Source organism: Camponotus vicinus, unplaced genomic scaffold, assembly GCF_025532165.1.
Source record: "Camponotus vicinus isolate PSW18456_S1 unplaced genomic scaffold, iyCamVici1.0 SCAF_2, whole genome shotgun sequence".
Taxonomy (NCBI): Eukaryota; Metazoa; Arthropoda; class Insecta; order Hymenoptera; family Formicidae; genus Camponotus; species Camponotus vicinus.
The window spans coordinates 9,519,005-9,543,411 of NW_028141956.1; the positions used below are offsets into that span (position 1 = coordinate 9,519,005).

General features: G+C 35.6%; 2 protein-coding genes across 5 annotated transcripts; one reads left to right on the plus strand and one right to left on the minus strand.

The window, feature by feature from the left end:
- Window positions 1-1,035: 1,035 nt before the first annotated feature.
- On the plus strand, window positions 1,036-3,276 carry LOC145967055 (uncharacterized). Its single transcript, XM_083091660.1, has 3 exons — window positions 1,036-1,320; window positions 2,109-2,375; window positions 2,827-3,276. Exons 1-3 carry the CDS (start codon window positions 1,165-1,167, stop codon window positions 3,067-3,069), a joined length of 666 nt encoding a protein of 221 aa, XP_082947786.1. The 5' UTR covers window positions 1,036-1,164; the 3' UTR covers window positions 3,070-3,276.
- Window positions 3,277-3,857: 581 nt separating this feature from the next.
- On the minus strand, window positions 3,858-23,028 carry Side-iii (sidestep III). Of its 4 annotated transcripts, none has more exons than XM_083091657.1 (16): window positions 22,613-23,028; window positions 19,795-20,340; window positions 18,924-19,435; window positions 16,110-16,242; window positions 14,966-15,174; window positions 14,416-14,526; window positions 13,312-13,518; window positions 11,768-11,913; window positions 11,504-11,654; window positions 10,840-10,970; window positions 9,909-10,068; window positions 8,873-9,169; window positions 7,915-8,235; window positions 6,366-6,656; window positions 5,739-5,848; window positions 3,858-4,412 (listed from the first exon to the last, which is right to left on the minus strand). In XM_083091657.1, the coding sequence occupies exons 3-16, from the start codon at window positions 19,108-19,110 to the stop codon at window positions 4,299-4,301; spliced, it is 2,568 nt and encodes an 855-aa protein (XP_082947783.1). In that variant the 5' UTR covers window positions 19,111-19,435; window positions 19,795-20,340; window positions 22,613-23,028; the 3' UTR covers window positions 3,858-4,298. The 4 variants fall into 4 exon arrangements, with proteins under 4 accessions (XP_082947783.1, XP_082947782.1, XP_082947784.1 ...); XM_083091656.1 differs by having other exon boundaries at window positions 19,795-21,073; XM_083091658.1 differs by having other exon boundaries at window positions 18,924-19,296; window positions 19,795-23,028.
- Between the last annotated feature and the right edge of the window lie 1,379 nt (window positions 23,029-24,407).

Below are 24,407 nucleotides of genomic sequence, written 5' to 3' on the forward strand. Positions count from 1 at the left end.
AAATCTACGTTATTTTTATTTCTTGTGATAGTGATATGGATATTCAAATTAATCAAAACTCTTCTCGATTTTCATCGATTCAGAATGCACTTTCTTGAATTTGTATTTAAATCTAAATTTCTCCTTTTCATTGCAAGGAGTTGGAATGATATTAATATTTTTTTAACTAATCTAATCTTATCTCTTTGTATCAGAAATAATTTGTTTGCCGAAAATTTAGCAAAATCTAATAATAACATTTTATGGTATCTCAGTTTCTCAGAAAGAATATTCAATTTCATCTCGCAAATATTTTATTATAAAAAAGTAATCGATCGATAATGTAACTTGGAATTATTATGCACATTAGTGGTTGGATTTGACGCATAGACGCATTTTATTCTTGCTAGATTTATGATCTGATAGACTATATGTGTGCCAGAAATAGCTATATTTTTAAAGTTAAATCACAGCAGAATGTAAATTATAGTCTCGACTAAATTATGTTGAATTTATACATTATATATATATATATATATATATATATATATATATATATATATATATAAAATTATTTCATTATATTATAAATTAATATATAATTATACATATAAATTATATCATAAATAATTGAAGTTATAATTAGTTATATAATATTAGATTATGTATAATAATAAAATAGCTTCTATATCTTCTGTATTTTTTCTATCTTTTCTATATCTTTGCGTGATACATTTTGTATCACACAAACACGCGCTCATTTCATTTTAGATACAAAAGATTTTTTATTACTATACATATAACTAATTATAACTTCAATTATTTATGATATAATTTATATGTATAATCATATATTTAATTTATAATATAATTAAATAATTATAATTATATAATATTACATATATATCATAATATAATAAAATTATATATTATTGATTATTATTTCTTATATCATTTTTACATCATTTTACAGAAGATAGCATAAAAATACAAATAGGAAAAATAGATTGAAGGGATAAAGATAATAAACCTTCGACGTAAAAGACGATCGCGCTGTTCATTTTATACGTATGATGATTCAGCCGTACCTTCAGCCGCCTTCGGCAAATTTTATCCTACAAAAAATGATCCCTTTAAATCGTCCTTCGCGCACATCGCGAGAAGTTATTTTATACAGCGTAAGAAATGATATGCGATGCGCATACATGCGCCGGTTGCCAGTATCTGGAGCAGGACGAGCAGACGACGAGCCTCGCGGCTTTCCTGGTCAATTGTCAACATGCGAAATGTAAGGTGGTTCGCCTGGTCCGTCAGCAAATAAGTAAACTACAGAACATGCAGGTACGAATCTCCGGGTATTTCCGTAATTGGATGTTATTGATCCCCTTCGAAAGCCCCTGGCAGTGTTAAAATTATCCTTTGCACTGTTTGGAGAATGTCATTCGCTCTCTCTCTCTCTCTCCCTTTGTTTTAAGATACATCCTGCCGTTTGCGAAGGCATGTTGATTTTGCCTTTGCATTCGATAATTCGAAGCGTCTCGTAATTTACAGTGTAATATTTAGAAAAGAGGAAGTGTATCTGAAAACAAATTATATATATTGTATTATGAAAAAGAAAGTAAAAGGAAGATATCCTTCGAACTTTACAAGAAAAATATAATTTTTTTTAAAGACGGGGAAAGAATGCTGAAAACTTTTTATCGTTATATATTTATAATTGTTTATACTGTCATATAATGCACTATAAAAGCTTATTCAGGCATTTCTTGTGTTAACTATAATAAACTTAACTGTAACAAACTTTAATAAAATATTATTTTTTTATAATGATAGAATGTAATAGAGAGATTATTCGTTTTTCGACAGCTTTCTTGTATTTCTTCGCCTCTTTTTTGCATTTGTTTTAATTTACTATAAAAAAATTTACAATAAAAACCACTTGTATGTTTATGTATATAATCTCGTTTTAGTTAGAAAAATATTTAAGATTCACAAACGAAATCCACGACGATTTGACGACAGTAAAAGCGTAAAAAAAATTATAATTTCCTATCCAAAATTCCTCCAATTTTTTTCGTTTTTTATCGCATTAACAATAATTTTATATACGTAAAAAAAATCATATGCAGCACGAACGCTACCTGGCCATTAGCAAAGCACGGGATGAAGTATGCGAAGAGACTCGTAGCGAAATGCCTATTAACATGAACGAAGTATCTTACGATAAAGTCCGCGAATTATATGATGAAATGCACGAGATGCCGCACGACGATGAAATATACGAAGAAGGCAAAACACGGCAACCGTATGATGAAGAGTACGATGGAGTATACGAAACGCATAAGGCAGTTACAGTTGCAAACCGGACTGTCGGAAAGATAAACGCGAATGTAGAGGTAGATTTCTCTCTTATTATTAATCGGTTTAATCAACAAAATCGTTTTCTTTTTTATACAAATTATAATATATAACAATAATAATGTTTTATTATATTATTATAATTATAAAAAATTATTATAAACATTATCAAAATCTAATCGATTTAATCAATCATATCGTTTTCTTTTTTATACATTACAAAATTATTATAATATATTATTGTATAATTATTATAAAATTTTATAATTATAAAAAATTACTATAATATATTATACTATAATTATAATTCTAAAAGATTGTGTAATGTATTATAATATATATATATTGCACTTGTATAATTATATTGCACTTATATTATAATTATATATAATAGAAAAGAGACTAGTATTGTACAAAAATTACCTTCTTTTTTAAGTAATTAAATGATTATATAACCGGATATTCTCTGATAACCGCGCATCTTTCCAGACCGCATCCTTGCATCGTGCGGCGTCTCTCGGAGGAGCGTTGGTAGACCGCAAGTGGGTGCTGAGGATTCTACATCGTTTTCGTCATCGAGCATATCTGATACTGGTGGCTGCTGCGGTTGGCGTGATAGTCTGGTCCGCTCTGGTATACGGGGTCTTCCTGGGTGCGACTGCTTGCGGAAGCAGTCGTACCTGCTTCGCGTCGACTCTTAGATACAAGCATGCCAAACGCTCGTTATTTTAAGTCGCATGCATCAGCTGTTCCTCTGGTGTACCAATATTATATTTTTTTATTTTATATTCATATCATATTTACCAAATTGTATACGATACGAGATTTGCTAAATGTTGCTTTTGTCTTATCGTTAGAGACAAAACTCAAAGTTTCAAGTATATTTGATATGATACATATACACGTACATGCGTATGTTGCTTTATAAAATATTGAATAAATATATATTTTTTTCCGATAAAAGATTCTTTAATATTTATTCCTCTCCACAAGGAGAGAGCTAAATTATATATAAAATATAAATAAATATTATATTCAAACATATTTTTATATGTGATACACAAAACTAGATTTTTTTAAAAATAAAATATTTATTTTATTTTTGAAAGTCCATATATAACTGTTATAATACGAATCTAAGAAAAGATGGCTAAACTATTTTATTAAATTAAAGAGCAAATTAGATTGTGTGTATTATTATAACAAACTATAATAGGAAATTATTTCTGAAGCGATAGAAAATGTATTTGGACATGTCTCACACATACATACACACACATTAATAATATATCACTTATCAAGATAGAACAGATACGCAAATTAAGAGATGTTAATGAGCTGAAAATAAAAATCTAGGAGACAAAAATATACATATAAATGAGTTTGCGTTATATAAAATATTTTTGTTTTAAATATACAAAGTTGATTTAGCAATGCACAAGGATGAATTAAAGCAATATATGTATAAAGCGAGAGAGAATAGGATATGATGATGAACGGCGCTATGAAATGACGAGACGTTTCAAGACTTGACACAAAATATATTAAACTTGGAATAGTACACCACGTGTAGCGTTCGGTTAAATTATGCGACTAGGTCGTGTCGCGACGACTCGCGACTCCTCGTCCCGGTCTCGCGCTGGATCGACGGGGATCTAAACTCCCGGGGATCTCGGGAGAGATCGTGGCGCGCCACGATATATGCTACGATATGCTGATATGTATGTTATCTGCTACGATATCGTCATCGTGTGATATGTCACCGGCGCGCGTTAACAAGCGAGACACGAGATTCGTTGACTTTGCGTTGATAACCGCGTGTGTCCAACCGACGCGCGCGATACAATTTTCAGGCTTTCGGAATCGATCGTCCTGTGCTATGTAATGTATGCGTGTGTACATGTATATATGTATGTGTATGTGTGTGTGTTTGGCGTCTCGATTCACTCCTGCGATCGAGTTTACACGCAGCTCTCTGGGCCAGGTATGGAATTGGCGATGATGATCTCTTTCATCAAGTTACGATCGGCCTTGAAGCTGATAGGCTCCCAGGATTTTGCGGAGAATGGATTCAGCTGTCAGGAAAAGAAAAAACATCGAGCGTATTTAATATGGCTGACATCACGCAAAGAAAAAAGAAAATTTAGAGTTTGAAGTATGTCTATACTGCTTGAAAAAGCATGGAAAACTTGGAATTTTCAGAGAGATCTTTTGTACCTGGAAAAGTAAAAGAATTCTCATGGAATTTTATTGAAACTTAGTAAATATTTAAAAAAAATTTCTCTTTGATAAGTTTGTTTTTATATTATAAGTGATTTTTGATAAACCGAATGAATTATGGATTTAAAAATATAAATATACATTTTTTATATTTGCTTATATATTCAATATTTTAATAAAACATTGAATATGCAATTAATATATATTCTTTATTGTAATTTTGTAATTTTTAATTATTAAAAAATGAAAATGTTATGCAAGTGAAAAATTTATTTATATGTATGTTTGCGAAAGCTATTCAATATATTTGCAAATTTAGCATTTGAAACTTAAATAGCTCTATATTTCTCTATATTTGTATGAGAAAAAAACATTAAAAAACACATATAATAAAAAAATTTATTTTAAAAACCACCAAAAAATCTTTAAAATATTCTTTTTACTTGGAATTTTATTCGAAAATACCTGAAAGATCAAGGAATTTTGAGAGAATTTTTTTACGAGATTTGAATAAACATTTTGTTGATTACAAAATAATGTTGATTATATTTTTGTTTTTTCTCCAACTGTCTCAATGGATCGATATTATTCATAACAGACTGCGTTACAGTTGAATTGAGATTGGCTAGTTGAATTTAGAGGTAGCTGGTTTAATCTGGTTTAATTTATAAGCGATCGATAGAAATTCAATCTACGGTAGATTAAGTTTCTAATCTTCTAAATCGGAGTTTCGAATTATATATATTGAAACTTTATTTCTTAAAGTGTCGAAGAAAGAATCAAAGACACACTTCACTTTAATTCTTCTACTGAGATATAATTGTAGAAAATATTATATAGGGAAATAATAAATCGTTAATGAGAAAGAATTGAGACAAAAATATATGTCATACACTTGTTACAAATTATTATTTTCAAGATAAATTATCATTATGAAGATAAATTATTATCTTCGAGATTATTTTAATACAAGAATTAAAGTAAAGCTTTCCTTTTTCAATTACGATGCGACAGAACGCATTTGATGTCGATATTAATAATAATATGACATTCAACGCGGAGGATCAATTTATTGATTGTAATAATGTGTCATTCGTTTTACGCATACATATATATCTCAATTGTTCTTTTATTTAAAAAATGCAGAATTATAAAAATGTATAATTTTTGGAATGACTTACGCTGCATCTGTTCGTCTGCAGCCCCTGCTTATGAATATCGTAGGGCGCAAACAACGTGTCTGGTCTCACTGGCAAAAACAGTTGTGGTTCGCGTTTGATTTTGTCTTGGTCTGAAATTCCACGCATTGTATTTTTACCTTATTAGTATACAATTTTCAAATGATTTAAATGAAATATTGCGAACAGAAGCTAGGCAGAATTAAAAAATAAAACTGATTTAATGTCGATACAAGCAGTTCCCGAATTTGGTTTCTTATTTGAAGCTTAAGGGAATGTAATTCTTACTACCGTCATGCAAATCGAATTAGAAATCGCTATTCGACAAGAATATCCATTGCAAAATATCGTTGTGCTTCAAAATAGCACGACATGACGAATTTAATAAAACTCTTTTAAACAATGAAAGAGAGAAACAGAAATATTATAGTACTAATTTCTAATATTCTATAAATTTCTAAAATAGTTCTCTCTTTCTCTCCATCTCTTTCTCACACTCTCCCCCTCTCTCTTTCTTTCTCGTGTGACATGGTTTTCTTTTTTAGACGATTCGTCGCGATGGATATTGAACTCGATGGGATCAAGTGAGATCGGGAAAATAAAAGTGGCAGTTCCCTGACAGCATATTACCTTGCGGCGACTGTATGATATCCGGCTGATTATTGAGCGCGTAATCGGTGACCTGTTTCAGCGTATACTCGACGAAGTACGTGTGGTCGCCGTGAGTCACGTCCAGCATCGAATTGTTCCTCGAGTCCGGCGGCGTGATTATTGGCTGTTTCATATAGGGTTCGATGTGCACCGGGGATGTGGTGCCGCGGCGTCGATACATCATCAGCATCACCGAGATCACCGTCGCGCCGAAAGCGAGCAGGCAACCGATCAGCAGAAGAATCAATGGCAGCATGCTGACTCCGGTATCTGTAAGCGAATGCATTCTGTGTCGCATAATGGATTTGGCACGTTCCTTGTCATGTCAAAGAATATTTTTTCCTACGCGATATATGATATGTATATATTTTTATAGAATTATATACAAGCTTAATTTGAAAAAATTGTCATTAAAATCAATTATATTAATAATTATGTGTGAACGATAGCGAAAACGTGTTAAATTTGTTATAAAATCCAAAGTTACGATATGAACATTATCTTTTTTCCGCTGAATTAGGAGGAAAAAAAAATATATATATATATATATATATATATATATATATTCTTAATCGAAAAAATCAATTGTCCACAAATACTTTTTTTATAAATTAGAACAGAGCTTAAGATGTAAAATTTTAATTTAAAATAATTGATATGTGTATTTTGAATTATATACAAGCTTAATTTTAAAAAAATTGTCATTAAAATCAATTATATTATTAATTATGTGTGAATGATAGTGAAAACATGTTAAATCTGTTGTAAAATCCTAAGTTACGATATGAACATTATCTTTTTTCCACTGAAAATTAAGAGAGAGAAAAATAAATATATATCTGACATATATATTCTTAATCGAAAAAATCAATTATTCAAATACTTTTTTGATAAAATAGAACAGAATTTGAAATATAAAGTATTAATTCAAAATAATTATTCAGTTTTACTAGATTAAGTTTTATTTAGATTAAAAAAGTTTTATTATTTGTTTTTGATAGTTCTATCGAAAATTTAAATACAATTACTCATCAATTTCGAATTGTAAATTAAATTATACAGAATAGATTTTTATCGATCCATTTTTTAAGGAAATTTTTTTATAGAATGTTATCAATTTTGTTTGATTTATAAAAATCTTCTTAAAAAAGATATAGAATATGTTTATATTTCAAATCGAATCGATTATTCTTTAATTCTTTTTAAAAGAAAATAGAACTCTAATAATTCTTTTTAAAAGAAAATAGAAAAATAGTTATTTTTCCAGAAGTTTTCTCTCTCGAAAACGATTTGATAGTACCTATATAAAAATGTTTTATCGACGTATCATTTTTACTTATTGCTACTGTTATAAATACGATAGAGACCAGATTTTTAAAAATATACGCAATTTATTTGCTATATATTAAATGGAAATGAAAAGAAAAGTTATAGATGTAATAAGTTATAGATTAAGAATTTAATAAATTTTGAAGTTGTAAAAAATACATTTTTTTGCACAACAACAATTTTCTTAACATTCAATTACCTGTATGCTTCTCCGAATCTCGCAGCATTATGTCCTCCAGGAGCGACACTTCGCTGCGGCCCTTGGCGTTCACGGCGTACGTCACCAGGTAAAAGTGCGTGGCCGGCAGGAGATCAGCCACGGCGATCCGGAAGATCGGCAGATCGGCCGACACGCTGGACGCGTTCACTCGAAGATTGCCGGTCAATACCTCGTAAGCCTCGAGCCGAAACTCCTGGTGGAGCCCGCCGTCGTATCCTGGCACGCATTCGACCTCCAGGATCTCCGAGCTCTGATTGAGCGACGCCTTGATGGTGCAATTGTTCAGGGGATTTGGTTTCACTGCACAAACGCGTTTTTGTCACGAAAACGATTTTGCGTGCTTTTACATACCTTCTCCTATTTCCTTCCTATTTGAAAGTTTTTATTCAAGAATTTACTTATATTAAAATAAGATAGATATTTTCATCTTTTAAAGAATTCTCGATATATTTTCTCTGTTGAGAGGCGCAAGAAGAAAAATCAAGATATATGTGAAATAAAAAAGAATCTCCCTTGGCATTCAACGCGAATCAGGTACAAAGTAGAAACAATTTAAGTAAAATGTAATGGGATAAGTAAAAAATAATACTCCATTGCAGAAAACTAATATTATAATAAATATTTTCGAATTTACAAAACACCGTGTACGAGAAACCTACTATAAGCGAGTCGGATAAAAAAAAAGAGCACAATATCCGCGCCGAGAATTTCAAATACGAGCATCTAAATATCATATGTTTATGTCACACATGAAAATACGTATAACATTTAAATACATTTTCGAGACATAAAATATATTTCTCTCTAAAAGCGAAAATGAGATAAAAAGTTTTCATATTTCGATTCCGAGATATAAAAGGAAGAAAGATACTGACTTTAAAAAAAAAAATGATGAAAATCCCATCTTTCTCTTCTCGTGATGCGATAAATGTATCACCTGCCGGAATGACTTGATAGATGCAAGGCGTCTCCTGTTTCCCTATCGCGTTTCTACCCCAGCAGGTCAGAGCGCCGTAATCCCTCTCGGATTCGGGGGTGTAGACGAGCTCGCTCAGGGTGCCGTTGTTGCCGTCGAACCTGGCCGGCGCGACCTCGAAGTTCTCGCCGCTATTGTTGAACTCCCAGACAAAGTCCACTTCGCTGGGATCGGCGTCGACCTCGCAGCGCACTTTCACGGATTCCTCCAGGGAGGCCCCGATGATCGTTACCTCCTTCAACTTGCAAACCGGCGCGACTGGTCAAGAGGGAGGAAAAAAGAAGAGGTTCGTACACACGTTATCAGGGGAAAAAAAGAGTTGTCGAAATGAAATTGTCGAAAGACGAAACAATTTCATCCCCGCTATCGATCGACAAAACTTCGAGTGAGATTATGACGAGTTTAAGCGCCGTTTTATTCGCCCTTAATCGGTAGAATTATGTTGTTCGCCGTAGGGCTTGGATAGGAGGGTTGAAAATAAATTGGCTTCTAAAATGTAATCCTTCATATCTGACGTCCGTGATATTCCGCTACCGAACACAATTACGCGCAGTTGGCATATTGTGTAACGCGTATTTTGGAGTTTACCGGAACAGAAACAGGAGGAATTTAACGTTGTATCTCACGTTGAATGTAACTTTTAGTGATGTGTGAAAAGGTCAAAGGTGAATTTTACCGCAATAATGTATCTTTTTAATCGGACGTATTTTAATAATTTATTTTTATATAGATTTCCCTGTTAATTCGTAATGCAAATATCTATTAAATATTTATGCATGTACATAAATATTTATTCGATAAATAACACGTATTTAGATATTTAAATCTGTTTATGTAAAATATGTATGATGAATTTTCTATAAATATCTCTCTGTATTATTTAAATAGCGAAGCTTCAATTTTTTAAATCAATTGTCTAGACTCGCCGACGTTCAATTGCCAAGTTATGCTTTCTCGAGAGGATCACTTACAAAATCGAACTTGCGTATTTACTTACACTGTACTCTCAGATTCACAATGGGACTCGTCGTTTCTCCGCGATCGTTGCTGGCGAGACACGTGTAATTTCCCGCGTTGTCACGACCTATACCCTGCAGAACCAGGCTCTGGGTGCTCATGATGATACCAGCCGAATAGTTTTGCGTCAGCATCGCGCCCTGTCATTGATGGATTAGCGCTTTTAACACGGAGGTTGAAGGTACGATAGCATTCTATACTATAGCGTTCTATACTATAGCGTTTTATACTATTTCTTTGGTAATATAAGAAAAGGGAAGGTGGCAAATCGATATCGTGTAAAATTTTTCGCACCATTCAAACTGTTCTCATCCAGAAAGTAGAGAAAAGTCCTTCAATAGAATTCTTTTTCCCATAAATATTTGATACACATTACATATACTTAGGATTTAGTATATATTTTTTTTTCAAATCTCTCTCGCATTTTTTATGGAAATCGAGAGGAAAACGAAGATGAAGATTTTATTTCTTATGAATTTCTTTATTTCTCGAAAATCTGGCTTTTTAGAAGTTACAGATAACATCTTAAAAGATCTCTTATAAAGTATCAAGTCTCAGATTGATCTTTATTGATCTTTATTGATCTTTATTGATCTTTATTGAAATAAAAAAATCGCTATTGACTCTCTCTTATAACAAGAAATTGATATATCATTTTCAGACCTCTATTTTTTATTCATTGGAATTTTTTTTCAAACATATCAAATACTCAATACTTTTTTTGACGAGAAAAATAAAAATTAATTATATCGAAATTCTAAAGAAAAACACTGAGATTTCATAGAATATTTTAAATTAAATTAAATTAATTAGATTAAATAAATTAGATTAATTAGATTAATCAGATTAATCAGATTAAATAAATTAGATTAATTAAACTAAATAAATTAGACTTATTATTGTGGACTTACATTATGGCGCCAGGTGATTTTGTGATGCTCTGGATTAGCACGGACTTTGCATTCGAAATACACGTCATCGCCCTCCTTTATGTTCTCCGCGTTCAGGGTGCTGCCCAGATGCAGCTGTACCTTGGGCGGAACTGGAGAGAAGTTTTCGAGAAGCTTAATATTTTATGTAATGCAATCGTACGTATGTAATGAAATATTTCGGTAGATCCCGAAAAAAGTGGCCGTTAAATATTAAAGCCGCCGGAACACGCGAAGAAAGCAAGAGAGTATCAATAAGACATACGACTATTCGTGTAACAGATTTACGACTTCTGATTGAGGCAGAAAAAACAAGATTTACCGAATGTTATTCGTATTTGTATTTTTTACATCTTTCGATCGATTTCAAATGTTTGATTATTTCTCGAAAAAATTTCGAGATATATATTTTAATCAAGCAAAATTACAATTGATCGATTATATCGATAAAATTTTTCATATATTTAAACATTATCATCAATAACGTATTACTTGCAAACGATAAGTAGATTTTTTTCGCAAAATTAAAAGTGTATACTAATTAATTTTTGAGAAATGTTGAGAAGCATGATATATTAATTGCGACTGATTGATTTCGCGATATAACCGTAACCTGTATTCGCCGAGTTTTGAGAGAGTTCCTTACAGACGACATTTAGCTTGAAGAAGTCCTCCAAGTACGCATCCGTCAGTGCCGGATTTTCACCGCGGCACTTGAGGATCTTTCCGTGGTCGTCGGGAACGGGTGAGAATATCAACGTGCTCAAAACCACCGACGCGTTGCCGCTCTCCATCATCTGCTGGCAAATTCGGTGATTGGTAGACGGGATAATTTGGAGTCGGTTTCGAGAAAAGAAGGTGAAAAAAATCGCACAAGGTATCGCACTTTAAAGTATATCGTTATATCGACCTTGCCATTCCGAAACGTCTCGTTCCCCTCGATCCAGGTGATGCGAGCGCGGGGGTGCGAGCCTGTCGTTTCACAGGTGATGGAGTAGTCCTTTTCAGTCTCCATGACCGTTAATTTCGACAGTATCTTCACGGTTAGCGGTTTTACTAGAATCAATGGCGAATTATTTTTATTCTACATGATATTGCGAGTGATACGGACGTTTTCTCATTCCTTCTAAAAATTTTAAAATCGATGCCTCGACGTCGAAACTTAGAAGTTTGCCATACTTTCGAGGTCAATTAATGTTTAAGAATGAGAATTCTTTTTCCGATAGCTCTTTCGACTTCTTAATTTTCCTTCCATATTTCTACTTATTAAATGCTTTGATGTAATTTTTAATGAGAATATTTATATATAAGTATTTACGATAATATCATTTCTCTAAAGATTATAAATATCACTTTCAACACAAAAATATTCATTTAAAATGATTGTAGGAAGGTATTATCTCTAGAAATTTATTTACGTCTGAATAAATAAAAGAAGAGATTAAATTTATTTTCACGGTTGTGTATAAGCTATAATTATCCATATAACAGGTTTACCTCGCTTCTATTTTCAACAAACCTGTCAATAATTTATCGAGTCGATAACGTAAATGCGAAAGGATTACTTTTCGCGGTCGAAATTTAACTAATGTGAATTATTAACAGGCTGAATACTACGGGGATTTTGATTAACTTTGCAAAAGCATAATTAGAGGTAGCATGACCAATATTGCGGCAAATAAATGCCATTTTTGTCAGATATACGCATTATCTCAATTTAACTAAACTCTTCTTATTCATACGTATAACTTTTAAAATGCGCAAATGATTGCAATTAAAATGAATCCTTTAATGGCATCCTTTAATGGCTCTTAACTTTTCAATATTTTTCATCGCTTCGAAGTTAAAAAACCAATCGTTCTCATATTTAGCTATCACAAGTGCAGAGGAGAATCAAAATAAATATAATTTTTGCACGAATATTCTTGCACATATATTTTTAAATCGTTGCAGCCTTCTACACGTTGTCCCGAAACTAACGCTTGATATTTTAAAGGCAAATTCTCTGGCCAATTTAAAAACGATTTTTCCTCAGCGAAAATGTCGAGGGAGATCATTATTTTTTGCATATTCCCAATTTTTGTCATCATGTATCTTTCTAACTAAGTCTTAAATTAAAATTCTATTAAAGTAAACTCTACCTAAAATTAACTAAAGAATGTGACTTTATTAATATTTTATTCCCATAAGCCTTAGTTTGCGAAAAACCCTTTATTTTCAATCGTTTATAACTCGAAAACTATTAGTGCCGCGACATTTTCGCTGAGGAAAAATCGTTTTTAAATTGGCCAGAGAATCTGCCTTTAAAATATCAAAGCGTTAGTTTCGGGACACCCTGTATATCGGATTCACCATTGAAAGAATAAGCGAAATTAACAAGTTTCACTTTCGCGTCCGCGAAAATATTTTTCATTAATATCACGGGAGGAATAAAGATCCGAAGGCGATACTCACGATAAACGTCGAGGATCACCGTCTTCTCCAGCGGCGGTATAAGGTGCGTGTTGGTCGCCCGGCATTTGTACGTCGTGTTGCGGTGCTCCCGTCGCAGCTGCGGCACCGTCAATTTGCTGACGACGATGTTCTGGCTCTCGAACTCCTCGAGTCTGCCGTTCACCTCCTTGCCGTCCACCAGCCAGCTCACCACCGGCGTGGGTTTCCCTTCGCGCCCGCGAAAGCACGGAAAGCAACGGAAATTATACGCGGCTAATTAACTCCTCCTCCCCCTCTCTTTCCATACCGTTGTCGATCAGGCTTGCGTGACAGCAGACAAATCACCGGGGGCCATAATTACCCTTAATACCGGGTGTCTCCGATCGGACACGCCCGCGTAATACCCAGTCTGGCCACTTAGTGCAGGCCAGGGCTTGTATTTAATTGCTAACAATAGGCCACCAATGTATCTTTCTCTCTCTCTCTCTCTCTTTCTTTCTTTCTCTTTCTCTCTCTTTTTCTCCGTCTCTTTTTATTTGTTCACGCGATCTCGTGAGAGAGGGAGAGGAAGGGATTTACACCGGAGGTTACGCGTGTAATGTTGGCCGAGTCGGGTAATTTGTCACACTCTCTCGCCGAGATTCGTATCTCCGACTTAACATATTAATGAGAAACCTGATTTCTCTCAAGGAGGGATTATACAACGGATAAAATCCTACAAACGGAAAGGCGTAACGAGAATCGCGCACGGTAAATTCATTGCTGTTTTTAAAATATGGAGAGATTTGTTTTACCTTCTGAAACACCGTATTTTACCTCTTGTCTCTGTCGTTAACTTTAATCGGTCTCGAACAAGGATAATTCTGAGAAGAGGGAGATTATAAGGAAACAATTGTTTCACGATTTGCATGCGAAATTAATTAACTGTACGTTAATGCTAATTTACCGCCTCCTGATGAAGAAATGTATAACTGGAATACATTTCTTTTTAGACGTACATATACAATTGAAAACGTAATTATGAATGTAAGTAACTCGCGAACGGAAACGCAAGATGTGTAGGATACGCCTCTGCAAATTTCTGAACAAATCCAAGGATACGAATTAGAATACATGACAACTTACCTCCTCTCACTTCGCAGGACAAGCCGAATTCCACGCCGACCTGAAACGGTCCGGCGACTCTCTCCACCTGCACCCCGGAACTGTCATAGATGAACAGCTGATGCGGCGGCACTGCGAACAATATCGCGAACATGAAGCGTTCGCTTTCCATAATTGACGGATAATGGTTTCGAGAGTCTCCGTCTTTTTAGGAACTCGCGAAAGTTAATTTGTTGAAGTTGCAAAAATGAAATTTCGATTAATTCCCGCCCCCAAAGTTTCTGAGAAAAATGGGTTAGACCGCGCCGGGCCCTTCAATTAGCGAAACCGCGAGAAACGGCGGTGAGATTGTTCCGGCAAGTTTAACTTTGCATCCCGGGATGAAAAAGGACCACCGCGTATCGGCCAACGTTAACTGCAGCTAATATTCCACCCTGGTCTCCCTCCGTTTTCTTACCGCGAGAGAGATCTTTGGACGATCTCGAAGCGTTTTACGCGTTAAGGAGCGCAGTTAATCATACCAGGGCGATGTTACGGGGAGCGGTCGTTACGGTAATGAGTTTTCTCTCACCGATCACCGTAAGATTCACTTGGAAGTTCTTGGTCGGCGAGTTCTTGAAGTCTACGCGGCATCTATAGACCCCCTCGTCGTCCAGCTGAACCGCCTCCAGGGAAAGGGCGGCCGGTTTCGTCACGGTGACGAAGTAGGCCCTGGGCCCTACGGCGGTGCTGTCTGACCAGTTCAGGGCCTTGTTAAAAGCCCGGCCCCGCACGTCAAAACTGAAAAGATACGTATAATTCTCTCACTTTTTTATCTCATACCTTTTTCATAATTTTTCTATCCGTAATGTTTGGATATTTTAAGAAAGACTTTTCACTAATAATTATTTAATCGAAGATTCTATAAAAAAATGATAAAATTAAAGATATGATCGATTAAAGATATGTAATATATCTTTTATCAATTTTATAAATAACTCCATATATTATCGATTACATTCATTCTTAGACACAGATGGGTTTTTTATTTTATTTAATCGAGGATTCTATAAAAAAAAGATAAAATTAAAGATATGATGGATTAAAGATAATACTTGGATATTTTAAGAAAGACTTTTCACTAATAATTATTTAATCGAGGATTCTATAAAAAAAATGATAAAATTAAAGATATGATGGATTAAAGATATGTAATATATCTTTCATCAATTTTATAAATAACTCTATATAGTATCGATTACATTGATTCTTAGACACAGATGGGTTTTTTATTTTATTTAATCGAGAATTCTAAAAAAAAATATAAAATTAAAGATATGATGGATTAAAGATAATACTTGAATATTTTAAGAAAGACTTTTCACTAATAATTATTTAATCGAGGATTCTATAAAAGAATGATAAAATTAAAGATATGACGGATTAAAGATATGTAATATATCTTTTATCAATTTTATAAATAACTCCATATATTATCGATTACATTGATTCTTAGACACAGATGGGTTTTTTATTTTATTTAATCGAGGATTCTATAAAAGAAAGCTAAAATTAAAGATATGATGGATTAAAGATATGTAATATATCTTTCATCAATTTTATAAATAACTCTATATATTATCGATTACATTGATTCTTAGACACAGATGGGTTTTTTTCGTTGAATCTTTAAACTTTTTTGAATAGATTACATTACACTGTAAGATATTGCTTGCCTGTAAATGGGTTTCACCGCATAATCGCGGAACCAAAGTACCATGTATACGCGATCTTCTCGCGTGGACGGCTCAATGTCGCAAGGCAAAGTGGCGGTACGACCAAGTACGGCGCTGACCTTAGACGTGGACACTGAGAACATGAAAGAAAGATGATTAATATTGCAGTGGTTGTCGGCGAATGACTTTCCTGTCTTATTTATGTCTAAATTAAATCAAGAATCTATCTATCAAAAGATTGTATTTTTCCAAGTTACACGTTTGTCTATTTATCAGACGCTCTTTTCATTCAGGTTCTTGCAAAGTCGACTCTATGCGACTTCAATGCGATAAAATCAATCATGTTTTTTCGCAATAAACAATAATTAGTGCCTTTGAATTTTTTCTTCGGCATAAATAATTTTTTTTAAACAATTGTATACTGAATTAAATAATATTAATTTAATTTAAATGTCGACCTAAAGAGTTGTAAAGTTTCGGTCTCTTTGATTTTTAATAATTTCTTTGGAATTTACTGCAAACAACAATACAACTTTTAGTATTTTCGTAGCTAAATCTCATTAACGTCAACATGCTTTGAATAATTTTACTTACAATATACCTCCTCTGTTTTCTTAGAACGAAAAAGCTAATATTACAAGTCGCTTAATAATTAAGTTAATAATTTTAACAAATGTGCAGAGCTACTATATAATATAATGCAATTTTAAACTTTAATGTAATTTTAAAGGCTATTTACATTTAATAACTTGTGACATTTTGTGAATTATCAATTATATAGTTAATAAGTTAAATGAGCTGTAACGTTAGCTTTCATGTTGTGAAAGAACTTAGAGAGTTATTAAATTAATAAGAAAAAAGTATTACAAGTACAGTTATTCAGACAAATACACACAAATTATTCAAATATACGGAAGAGAGAGAGATTTAGCGGTGAAAAAAAAAATTAGATTAAATTTATTCTTTAGACTATAGACTATTTGTCGCGATTCTAATTAGGCTGAAGTAATATCACGAGGCTTTTCTAAATGAATAAAATCGTTTCGCATTCATTTCGCGAAATGGAGCCGCATCACGAATGTGTAGATCTTTTAAGGGACGTTTCTCTTTTCAATTTAACGTCGCGTTTGAGCGCGAGAAAGAGTCCGCGTCTCGCGATATAAAAAGAAAGCCGCTTTGCTTTCTCTGCTTCGAATAAAGCGACCGGAAAGCAGCTTGAAAAATATCACTAATGAAGTTCATTTTCGCGCATAATGGAGAATTTCCGCCCGGCGCAGCGCGAAATATAATTACGCTGTGTAACATTTCTTTGAGCAGGTTTCACGCTCTAAGTGATTTCCGGTCCGATCGCGCAACAAGCTGCGTCTGATTTCCCGTTTTCCGATACGCCGCAATTTTCATCAATCGAACGACGTCTGTAACACGAATACGAACTCTTCCGGCAGGATATCGTTTTCACGTTTGTTTGTGACGCTCCGATGAAAAATGTACATGCTACGAGCCATTTATCTTTTTTTTTTTAACATCTTTCTCTCGTATCAGCGCGATTATTATCTGTTCCATCTATTTAAAAGCGTGTCATTTTTTTATAGAAAAGATATTTCAAAGATATAAATAGAAACTGACAACGCGCGAATGTAAATAGAAATAACTTCAAATAGGACTTTAGAAAGAGAGATATTCGAATAATTGTGGAGGACAAAAATATTTTGAAAAAAATAGGACATTTTTTATATAAACCGCTCGATAAGGACAGATTATAAATTCAAAAATTGGGAAAGCTCTTTTGAAGGCTGCGTGCTATTAACAGGACTTATTTCTTATTCTATAATGTTTTTAAGAGTGCATTCAACCTTGGCCGTTACACATTTCGACCTAATTTCATTTAAAAAATATCATAACTCTTTGTAAATGTAGATTCTAACAGTTTTCAATCTCGTGACTTTGTCAGTTTTTCCACTTTTCAATATGCATTTATGAAATACATATTGAGTACAATGCATAAAATATAGAACTTCCATGTTGAATATGCTAAATGTGCGCAGCAATCGAAGCTAAATTAAAATTAATATAACTTTATTAAGTAAATTCTCTTTCTTCTTTAATATCGTACGACTATAATCTCAAAGGAAGCGAGAACCGCCAAGCTTGGCTATAACCACTTCCTTGTCTGGCATTTTTGCAGAAAAATGAGAGAGCGATACTTTTTTTTTATTATTAACGTTCTTTTCTTAGTAATTAAAAATTGAATGCATTCTTACTTTTCATTATATTTTTACATTCTTTCGTAAAAATATGATATCCGATAGTCTAGTATGAGCTTCAAAAAATCCCCGAATGAATTTTTAGCCAATGTATTTCCCGATTAACTCGGCGGTGCTTTTCCTCAACGACAATATCGAAACATCGATAGTTTTCGAGTAATTAGCGATTGGAGAACTTCTGGCGAACTAAACTTAAGATATCTTCAATTTCAGAAATGAAATTCCATTAAAGTAGGAGTCCGTTGAGAATTAACTGATAAACATTGTTTCGTTACTGAGTAAATAAGTACATTCTCATCATTTGACTTCATAAGCGGACTTCACTTTAACAGAATTTCTGTAACTCGAGCCTGCCGAGTAGAAATACGTAATGCTGGCAATTGCTTCGGTCGTATCAAGAAAATGATAACTCACTGGAACTCCTTTGAGACACAAGGTCGGAAAAATTTGGACACGTAGTCTACGGGTGGAAGGATAAACAACGTGAGATTCTGGCAAGTTGGACAGGGGTTGGTTGGTCTCGATTGTTCGTGTCAGAGGATTCACGTACCTAGGTCATCATCCTTATCCCAGTTGCCGCTGGCATTTACGTAGACGACCACGGCGAATATGTAGCCGCTAATCACGAGTCTCACCGCAATCTCGGCCAGCGTCCCGAGTGCCATCCCACGTAAGGGATGGGACACCTTCGCCGGACACCTCGCTGGTGCACCGCTCAAATCCGTCGTCCTCCGCATGATAGCACCCCGCGGGCACGCCGTCCCTTTATTGTCATTCCACGACCGAGAGGAGCCCGTCCCGTCTCGTCTCCGGCTGCCCGTCCCGATTTTGCGTGCGGAACGAACACGCAGAATATACGCTCACCTACTCGAGCGCCAATTCTTCAAGTTCGAGCGCCCGTCGTCGGAGTACATCGAAAATACCTGGACGACAAATCTGCACTTTTTTCACCGCGTTCTTAATCACTGTCGAGTATCACTGTCAAGTCGGTGCAAAAGGTCTGTCACGATTCACTTTCTTCACTTTACTTTGTTTCTTAAATCGTTATGTTAATTATATGTGCTGTAATATATAAAATTATGCATCAATAGTGAATTAGAGAATATTATTAGACAATGAAATATTTTTGCTTTCATTAAATATTAAAGTTTGAATTTGCGAATTATTTTAAAAATAATTAAACTAATTTAAGAAATAAAAAAAATATTTGTCTTCTAACTAAAATTGATAAAAAATAAGATTTGAGTTTGTGAATTATTTTTAAAATGATAAAAATGCGATTAAAATAATTTAAGAAATAAGAAAGTATATTTTTTTCTAATTAGAATTAATAAAAGAAATTATAGAAAAATTAGGAAAAGAATTAATAAAAGAAATAATAACACATGTCTCTACAAATAAGAATTTATGTGGGCACAAACCTTCTGCACCAACTTGTAAACGTTTTTTTTTAACGTTGTCTCTCGTCTATTTTGCTGTCGCTATATATTTGTCCTGTCCCGATCGATTCGTTGCTAAAATATATCGTCGTTTTCGATTATGTCACGGTATCAAGTTCAACAGCGGCTCATGTTTCCACGTGATTGCCTTCGATTATCCTCTCTTAGCGTTATTGTCCTCGGTCACGTTGTTACACACAATCGCGCTCTCTTCTTCTCCCACTCGTTACATGTTTGCTTATCATTTTACGTTATTCTTTCATCGTTATTTTTCACCGATTCGTCCTTCGTGAACTATAGCTTTTCTGTCGCGTCCCAATTCGTCGCCTTTTCCGCAATTTTTCTCGCTGACTTGGTCGTGATTTGTTATCGTTCGGTTATCGTCGTCGATTACATCCCGGTATTCGTCCAGAAAGATGCATGGAGGTCGAGATTACTCACTGCGTTTCAAACTGACGTACGTTGCGGCACGAACAAAGACAGATATTACAAAAACATCCGAGCTGCATCGAAATTCCGATATTTCCCCTGCGATGATACGTGATCGATTATTACAAATTTCTCGCAATACCATTAACGCGCGCATTGACGTGTTGTTATCATCGTTGCCATCATCGTTATTTCATCTTGAATAAAGACACACACACTCGACAATATTTTTTGTCGTGATTGTAATGCACAATTTTATGCAGAGACCGGTGTAGGCGCTGTATATACGTGCATGTGTGTAGAGCAAACACAGATCTCCTTAAGCAAACGAGTTCCTTTTAGTAGTGCAGCCTGGCTGGGGCCGGCCGGCTCGCCTGATCAAGCGCCGACCCTCTTCCACTGGCTGCACACGATTCTAATTTCGATCCACTCTACTTATCCCGTCTCCCCCCGAAATCATTCGCGTTATTGTCGCATACGCCTACGTTTCCACGCGTCTGGAAAGTTCGCCCCGAAATGCAACGAAAGGGATTAATCCGAATCACTTTAAATCAAGGGATAATCGAGCCGGTCGTTAATCACAATCGCCTGATTAATCGTTGCACTCGGGGATTCCTTTTTGCACGTTGAAGCCTTCTCCACAGGTCGATCTGGTATATCCTTTTTTTATTACTCGCTATCTTTATTAATTTACTTTAATGATCTTGCGTTCAGTCATACACAATCGTGGAAAAGTGGATATTACAATGCAATTATCTGCAATCGTCACTCGCTCGTTTGAATAGCTATATTTACGACCAAGTTACTCGGTTACAGTTAAATTTAGCCGGTTCTATAAGCAGCCGAAACTTCTTAACACTTGCAAAACAATCCGCCGCTTCGAGCGCGACGACAAGACTAATTCTCTCTTTCTCTCTTTCTCTCTCTCTCTCTCTATTTCCGTCGATTAATCAAAGGGGAGTCTTATTGTCATTCCATCCGAGATCAGACAGCCACTTCCTCCACTTCCACCCGAACGGCGAGGTGGCGAAGGCAGGCAAAAGGACGGCCCGGCAGAGGATGCTTCGTGGTCTGATCGTCTCGCGAGCGTTCGAGAGGAGTGATTTCACCGCGACGGTATTCTCCAACGATTTTCCACCCCTAAAGGCCTCCCATCCCCTCTCCTTTCTCTTTCACCCTCCCTCTCTCTTTCTCTCGCTCCCTCTTACCTCGAAGGTAGACGGCCTCCTCCCACCGCCAACCCCGCGGCGATGTCCTCCGGCTAGGATCCTCTTGAGGGGACGGGGAGGGAGGGGGCGGCGGGGAGCGACACGCTCTCCCCGAATAGTACGAGAATCTCGAGGAGTCGTTCGGCAGCCTTCCCTAATGTTTCTTAATTACCCGCGCTCATTAATCACCGGGTCTTTTGATGTTCGTTGAATTTCTTTCTTCGCCCTTCGTGTAATTCGCGAGGAAGCGCACCTCGAAGCACACTAAAGCACTCGTCGAAGCTCGCAGCTGAAATGGCGCAACGCGTTTTGACGAGAAAGAGAGAGAGAGAGAAGCAGAGAGAGAGAGAGAGGCCACCCGCCTTTCTCTGCGGGGATTATCGTCCCTCCGGGGCTACTACCCCTTTGGGGTAGGTAGGTTTAGGGCCGCCGTTAGGCGATTCGACAATGGCGATGACAGATCGCTCGAGAGACGTGCACCTCGATACTCGCACGATACTTGCGTTATTATCGTGCTGGCCCTCAATTTCCGCCGTGATCAATCATCCCCCGTATCGTTTCGAGGACCTTCGCGAGGGAAAAGACACTGTCGGGGGATATAAAATGTATAAGGTGCGCGTAAATATGAGAAAATTCTATACGATATAAAACACATAGAAACGGCAAAATATTCGAAAGTGACGGACGAGTTCGTGAAAAATTTACTCCTGTATATAAATCTGACTTTATTTTTCAACAGCGGCAAATGCGTCTCGCTTTTCAATGGCGCGAATTGTTTTACTTTTTGACAGAGAGCAAAAATTTCCGCGCGGTAAATACGAGCAGTTGCACACATACGGCCGTTGTTCTCTCCTCTCGCTCCCACGTTTCATTTTCACCCTCTCGTTCAAATTTTCTCTCTCTCTCTGTTGCTCTCTTTAAAAAAAAAATACTTTTAAAAGGTATTTAAAATCGATTGGTTCAGTTTTTCAGCCTTTTTAACAGCGTTAATCGTTTTGCTTAACAAGCGTAATTGATAGCTCGCCGATTTTTTTTTTCGCAGGAAACACGGACAGTCATGCACAGCCAATCATTCGCATGTTTCGAATCTCCTCTCCCCTTGTCTGAATCGCTCTCCAATTTGTATATTAGTCAGTTAAAGCACCGATTTCTATTATACGCACACCCGTTGCCAGCCGATTTATTGGACGCCGAATTTCAACATTCGTCGTCGATTTCATCGTCTCTCACGATCTCCTATTCCAGGGGAAAACTTCGCACTTTCCTCCACAGCTCGAGAATCTGGCAGCCGGCAAATCGAGGGCTGAATCTCCCAGACGAAGTCTCGTCTTTCCGACGAGACGAGAGCCCTGCGTTTTCCCAACCCTCGTGCCTCTTGGCGACTTTCCACACCGACAACGACGACGGAATTCCCGATGCTCTCGCGACGCGTGTTGTCGCGTGCACGCTTCCCCGTCGCGCGGACACGCCGCTGTAATCGCCGCCGCGGGTTTGAGAGAGGACGACGACGTCGACGACGACGCGGGGCCGCCGATCGATTCGCGCGAGTCCGATCCGACCGCCTCGCGTTTCGACGCGTTTCGATGCCCGCGCGATGTACAGCCCCGTACGGAGGCGGTGAAGGCGGCGGAGGTGGTGGAGAACGTGCTGCCGCGCAGGGCTGTCCGTGCAGGGGGTGCACGACGGGGTTGATGGTTCCCGCAGGATGTCCCGGAATGCGACGAGAATCACGGAAATGCGTCCCTCCCTCGCGAGATTTCAGGCGAATTTTTTATCCCTTCGCAGAGATGCGAGGAAAACGATTATTATTTCGCGCGATTATTTCTCGCAAATTTCAATATTCGATATCCGTCCTTATATCCATCAGATATCAGATTGAATTCTAAAGTAAACAGCTAAATTGGATTAAACGACAAATTCGAATTTTTGCTCATTATTTGTTTCTCTGAATCGAATAGCGGATTATAAAGTCAAAACTGTTGAAATTATAATCTAATCGTTTCATTAAAATATGACCGATGAATAATACTATCATGATATTATCTTTCTTGTATTCCGATTCGCGTAATTAGCCGTCTGTGGCACAAGCTCTTAAGGATTCCTCTCTTTAAATTATCAGAAATTTTTTTCAGTTAAAGTTTATGGACCTTTCAATTTCTTTGCATGTTTCTCGCGATATTATTGCTACATAATTTGTGTAATTGATTACAAAATATTATTACTACACAAAAAATTCTACATTCTATATTTTTAACAAATTATGATAAAATATGTTAATATGACGTTTATAAATTTCATTAAAGCGACGTTTTTTTATGTTAATTGGTGTTACTTTTAATTTTTATTTCTTTGCGCAAATATGTAAGCGAAAATTAATGAAAGATAGATATGAAATAGAGGGGTGGCGAAAGCTTACTCCGGGATTTTAATTCGTAGACTTTCCTGGCGGCTGTCTGTATTTGTTGCGAGTGCGACTGCGCGAATGGTGCATTCACGCCGTCGTCAGGATCGGAGGAAAGTATTCATGAGAAAACAAATTGGAGGTACCGGGACCTATCCGGTATACGGGGTGTTTCGTAAAGTTTACGTCAAACTTGAGAAGCGTACGCTTGGCAAATTTGAAATCGGTCTTTTCTTTCGCGAAAATTTAAGTAAAGATAAAGTTGCAAAGTTTATTTAGTCTTGTAAATTCAAATATAAATTGTATTATTATTTTAATTTTAAAGGTATTATTTTAAGATGAATTTATATAATTAAGAATTTTTGTGAGATTGTACAAAAGTTTGAAAGCTGTGGAAAAACATTGAATCAAGTTTTTATTAAAATAAAAGATTAATTAAGAGAAATATTTCGAAAGTATTAATAAATAAATTAAAGTTTGAATTTAAAATTAAAGTTGGGAAAAATTTATTACAAGGTCGACCTATAAATTTTGTAAAATTGAGCAAAATCGAGCTC

Bases quoted from the DNA above. Each gene is read 5' to 3' on its own strand.
- Side-iii (XM_083091657.1), bottom strand. From the start codon at position 19,110: ATGCGGAGGACGACGGATTTGAGCGGTGCACCAGCGAGGTGTCCGGCG. The intron at 14,527-14,965 runs GTGAGAGAAAAC...TATTGTTCGCAG, and splicing joins AGTGAATCTTACGGTGATCG to TGCCGCCGCATCAGCTGTTC. The intron at 5,849-6,365 runs GTAATATGCTGT...GTGGAATTTCAG, and splicing joins TATCATACAGTCGCCGCAAG to ACCAAGACAAAATCAAACGC.
- LOC145967055 (XM_083091660.1), top strand. From the start codon at position 1,165: ATGATATGCGATGCGCATACATGCGCCGGTTGCCAGTATCTGGAGCAG. The intron at 1,321-2,108 runs GTACGAATCTCC...AATCATATGCAG, and splicing joins GTAAACTACAGAACATGCAG to CACGAACGCTACCTGGCCAT. The intron at 2,376-2,826 runs GTAGATTTCTCT...GCATCTTTCCAG, and splicing joins AGATAAACGCGAATGTAGAG to ACCGCATCCTTGCATCGTGC.